At 50.8% G+C, this 4,735-nt stretch overlaps 1 protein-coding gene across 9 annotated transcripts in view; it reads right to left on the bottom strand.

Moving 5' to 3' along the window:
- Positions 1 to 4,735, bottom strand: part of nudt22 (nudix (nucleoside diphosphate linked moiety X)-type motif 22) — a 41,809-nt gene that overhangs the window by 1,430 nt on the left and 35,644 nt on the right. For all 9 annotated transcript variants that reach the window (XM_043682637.1, XM_043682636.1, XM_043682638.1 and 6 more), the window contains 2 exons: positions 3,819 to 3,916; positions 882 to 975 (listed from right to left, as the gene is read on the bottom strand). In XM_043682637.1, coding sequence (XP_043538572.1) covers positions 882 to 975; positions 3,819 to 3,916 — 192 coding nt within the window. The remainder of the gene's footprint in view (positions 1 to 881; positions 976 to 3,818; positions 3,917 to 4,735) is intronic.

Here is a 4,735-nt window from a genome sequence, read left to right as displayed (position 1 = left end):
TGCCCGAAACGTCGATTCTCCTGCTCCTTGGATGCTGCCTGACCTGCTGCACTTTTCCAGCGACATATTTTCAGCTCTGATCTCCAGCATCTGCAGTCCTCACTTTCTCCAAGACACAATCAGCCAAACCTCAATGTATTAGCTGCAACATCAGCATGATGCTCCCTCAGCGCTGACCCTCCGACAGTGCGGCGCTCCCTCAGCGCTGACCCTCCGACAGTCTGGCGCTCCCTCAGCACTGACCCTCCGACAGTGCGGCGCCCCCTCAGCACTGACCCTCCGACAGTACGGCAGCCTTCCAGCTCAGGCAGTAATATTTCCCCAATGTCGCCACCTCCCTTGAAGCTGCAATGATTGAACTGAATGGGGCTGGAACAGCGTCAAGTGGGCAAATGACCTCCTCCCTCTCGTAATGTTGACCCACCAACGTAGGGGAGGCGATGGTGCAGTGTGGAAGTCACTGTCCCTTTAATCCCGAGAGCCAGACTAATGCTCTGGGGACACAGACTCCAATCATGGGGTGGGTAGAATTTAACTTGATGTTTAAAAATCTGAAATGGAATCCTCTCTTGGCCATGAAACTACCTTCAATTGGTGTAAATGCCCATGTGGTTCATTCGTGTTCTTTCTCCCGTCCTTACAAGTGACTCCAGACCTACGGCAATTTGATTCTGTCTGACTTGCCCTTTGTATTGGCTTCAGTGAGACACTCAGTTGAAGGGGCAATTAGGCACGGGCAAGAAATGTCAACCTGGCCGAGGATGCCCACAATGCATGGTAGTACAAAGGAATAAAAATCTCTCCATGTGCGCTGACCGAGGCTCGGCGATCAGACATGTAAGTGCCAGCTCACGTGGCTCACTGAGCTGAAAGCCTGTTACCTCACGCTTGACAAAGCTGATGCTGGTCGATTCATGGGCCTCAACTCCTCCGATGAGATAGCGCTGCCTCACCTCCTCCGACGTCAGCTTACACCTGGAAGAGAAGCCCCACACACAGATGGTACATTTACACTACGATGGGATACATTCCCCCCACCCAACCTGCCCTGGATGCGGGCAGCTCCAACTACACTCAAGAAGCCCGACACCATAAGTGGCCCCCACACCCACTTGATTAGCGCCACACTCTCTCCACCACCGACACTCAGTAGCAGCAGTGTGTACCTTCGACAAGATGCACTGAAGAAATTCAGCAAGTCTCCTCAAACAGCACCTTCCAAACCCACCATCTGGAAGGACATGGTCAGCAGAACACCATCCCCTGCAAGCTCCCCTCCCAGCCGCTCGCCATCCTGACCTGGAAGTACAGTGACATTCGTTCTGTGTTGCTGGGTTAAAATCCCGGGAATCTCTCCCTAACAGTATTGTGGGCGTCCCTGCACGATGCAGATTGTTGTGTTTCAAGAAGGAGACTCGCTATTGCCTTCACGAGGGGCAATTAGGGCTGTGTAACAGAAGTTGGCCTGGTCAACAAGCCCCACGTCTTATTCAAAATCAGAAGCAGACACAAGCCAACCCACCGTGTCGGTGGGGAAATCAGTCCCTGTGGGAGAGTTGGAACCTTCACCCAGATACGGGGTATCGATGCTGCACTGAGACCACGGCGACCTCTCAGGGAGCTGTGGCTCCTCATGATGGAGTCAAACCACCACAGAGCACAAGGGAATCCTTTCTCCTTTCAAGAGGAGGAGCTCACCCAGAATTATTACCCAGAGGGCAGCGTGGAATTCTTACACCATGACCCACAGTGCTCCGGAAACAAATCTAAACAAGAGGCAAGCTCCTCACATCAGCAACTCGGGTTCAACCCTTCCCCATACATACTTCTGGGCAGTTCTCATAGTTTCGGGATTATGGAATAAAGCAGCTCAGAAACAGACCCTTCGGCCCAACCAATCCACGCTGACCACAATCCCAAATGATAGCAGTCCCACCTGTCTGTGCTTGACCCACATCCCTCCAAACATTTCCTATTCTAGAACCTATCCAAATAGCTTTTACACATCGTAACTGCACTCGCTCCATTACTCCTTCTGGAATTCTATTCCACAGATGAACTACTTTATGCAGAGCAGTTGCCCCACACATCCTTTTTCCTCCCACCGTCCTACAATGCTCCCTGGTCTTGATTTAGCCGAATAAAGATTGTTAAAATGAGGAGAGGGCTCGATGGGTTAGAATCAGGCGTTTCCAATTTGCAGGCAAGAGCAGAACAAGGGGAACAGCCAACAATACAGGTCATGACTAAATCTAACGAGGAACTCAGGAGGGTGGGGAGAAAGTGGAATTGGCTTTCCATAAGGAGTGGCTGACTTGAAAAGGTACAGGTGATGCTATTGAGATGTACAAGATTCTAATGCGCCTTGACAGGGTGGATGCTGGGATGGTTCCCCTTTGTGAAAGAGACTAGCACGACAGTTTCAGAACACAGGGTCTCCCATTTAAGACAGATGGGGAGGAATCGGGTTTCTCTTGGAGGGCTGAGTGTATGAGTCGAACATTTTTCCCAGCAGTACAGCGTGGATCATAGAATCAGACAGCATGGAAACAGACCCTTTGGTTCAACTCGTCCATGCCCACCAAGTTTCCCAAACTAAACTAGTCCCATTGGCCTGCATTTGGTCCACAACGCTGGGATGGCACGGTGGCTCAGTGGTTAGCACTGCTACCTCACAGCACCAGGGTCTCAGGTTCAATTCCAGCCTCGGGTGACTGTCCGTGTGGAGTTTGCACATTCTCCCCGTGTCTGTGTGGGTTTCCTCCGGGTGCTCTGGTTTCCTCCCACAGTCCAAAGATGTGCGTGTCAGGTGAATTGGCCATGGTAAATTGCCCGTAGTGTTAGGTGCATTAGTCAGAGGGAAATGGGTCTGGGTGGGTTACTCTTCAGAGGATCGGTGTGGACTGTTTGGGCCGAAGGGCCTGTTTAGGTAAAAACAACGATGCTAGAAACCAGATTCTGGATTAGAGGTGCTGGAAAAGCGCAGCATCCGAGGAGCAGTCGAATCAACGTTTCGGTCAAAAGCCCTTTATCAAGAATACCAAATGTATTCTTGCCCGAAACGTCGATTTTACTGCTCCTCAGATGCTGCCTGAACTGCTGTGCTTTTCCAGCATCTCTAATCCCGAAGGGCCTGTTTCCACACTTGGGAATCTTAAAAAGAAAACCTTCCAAACTTATCCTATTCACGTACCTGTCCAAACGTCTTTTAAATGTTGTAACTGGACCAGCATGCACCACTTCAGGACAGGGTCAATAGATGCTGGACCACAATGGGGTGTAGGTGGGGTAGCCACAATCAGATCAGCCATGACCTTATCAAATACTCAAGCAGGCTCGAGGGGCCAAAGGGCGTTGTGCTGCCCCTAATCCATACAGTCATTGATACTGTTAAGGGAAAGGTGTATGACCGAGAAAGGAATACAATGACTTGGTGATAGGAGGAGGCTGATGTGGACAATAAACACTAGCAGAGAGCAGATGGCTGAATGGCCTGAGTCCCTGTTGTAGATACTGTGTGAGACCAGCGCCACAGCAGTAAGGACAAACACAAGGATATACTCTACTGCAGGCAGGCCTGCAACAGTAGTAGACTCGCCAACTTTAAGGGTATTTAAACAGTCATTAGATAGACAGAATGGATGACAATGGAATAGTTTAGGTTAGATGGGCTTCGGTTGGTTTCACAGGTCGATGTAACATCGAAGGCCGAAGGGCCTGTACTGCGCTGTAATGTTCTATGTTCGAAACTCCTGCTCAGAAAAGTGCAGAGTGATTGGAGAGAGATTCACACTTCTGGTAAAGTGAAGATGTTTTACCGGACATAAAACTCCGCACTGGGCCGTCCTGCGCTTCTGTGATTCCTTGCAATTCCCAGCAGCAAAGGTCTGCTTAAACTTTCCAGAGGAACATTGACCTGAAGAGAAGTAAGGGGAGAAAGTACACATTGAGGGTCAGGGAGTAGGAGTGTGGGGTCTGGTGCTGCTCCCTGCCGGTCACCCAGCCAGCGCTGAGCTCAGTAAGCCTCTCAGAGTCATGGTTCTTGGGCACTGATGTATACCCCCATACACCAAGCTCTGTATCCTACAAAACCAATCACAGTGCTGAAAGAGGCCAATCGGCCCATCGATTCCACATTAAACCTCTGAAGAGCATCCCACCTATATCTAGCCCCATGCCTTGTAACCCAGTTTTTACATTTTGATCAGCGCTTTTACTGCTAATCCACACTAGGGGGCAACTCAGTCATGGCCAATCCACCGAACCTGCACATCTCTGGCCTGTGGGAGGATACTGGAGCACCTGGAGGAAAGCCCATGCAGACCAGTGTAAACAGACAGTGGCCCAAGGCTGAAACTGCACCCGGGTCCCTGGCGCTGTGAGGCAGCAGTGCTAAACACTGAGCCACCGTGCCAGCCACAAGCAATCCATCAGCTGAAGAACTTAGAATCCCTACAGTGTGGAAACAGGCCATTCGGTCCAACAAGTCCACACCAACCCTCTGAAGAGTAACCCACCCAGACCCATTCCCTTTTCACGTGATATTTTAACCCGGTGGCACAGTGGTTAGCACTGCTGCCTCACAGCACCAGGGACCTAGGCTCAAATCCAACCTTGGGTGACAGTGTGGAGTTTGCACATTCTCTCCATGTCTGCGTGGGGTTTCCTCCGGGTGCTCCGGTTTTCTCCCCCAGTCAAAAGATGTGCAGGTTAGGGTGGATTGGCCGTGCTAAAT

This window comes from Chiloscyllium plagiosum, chromosome 45, assembly GCF_004010195.1.
Source record: "Chiloscyllium plagiosum isolate BGI_BamShark_2017 chromosome 45, ASM401019v2, whole genome shotgun sequence".
In the NCBI taxonomy this organism is placed as follows: Eukaryota; Metazoa; Chordata; class Chondrichthyes; order Orectolobiformes; family Hemiscylliidae; genus Chiloscyllium; species Chiloscyllium plagiosum.
The sequence above is the reverse complement of the archived record's forward strand: the minus strand, read 5'-3'. Positions and strand labels throughout refer to the sequence as shown.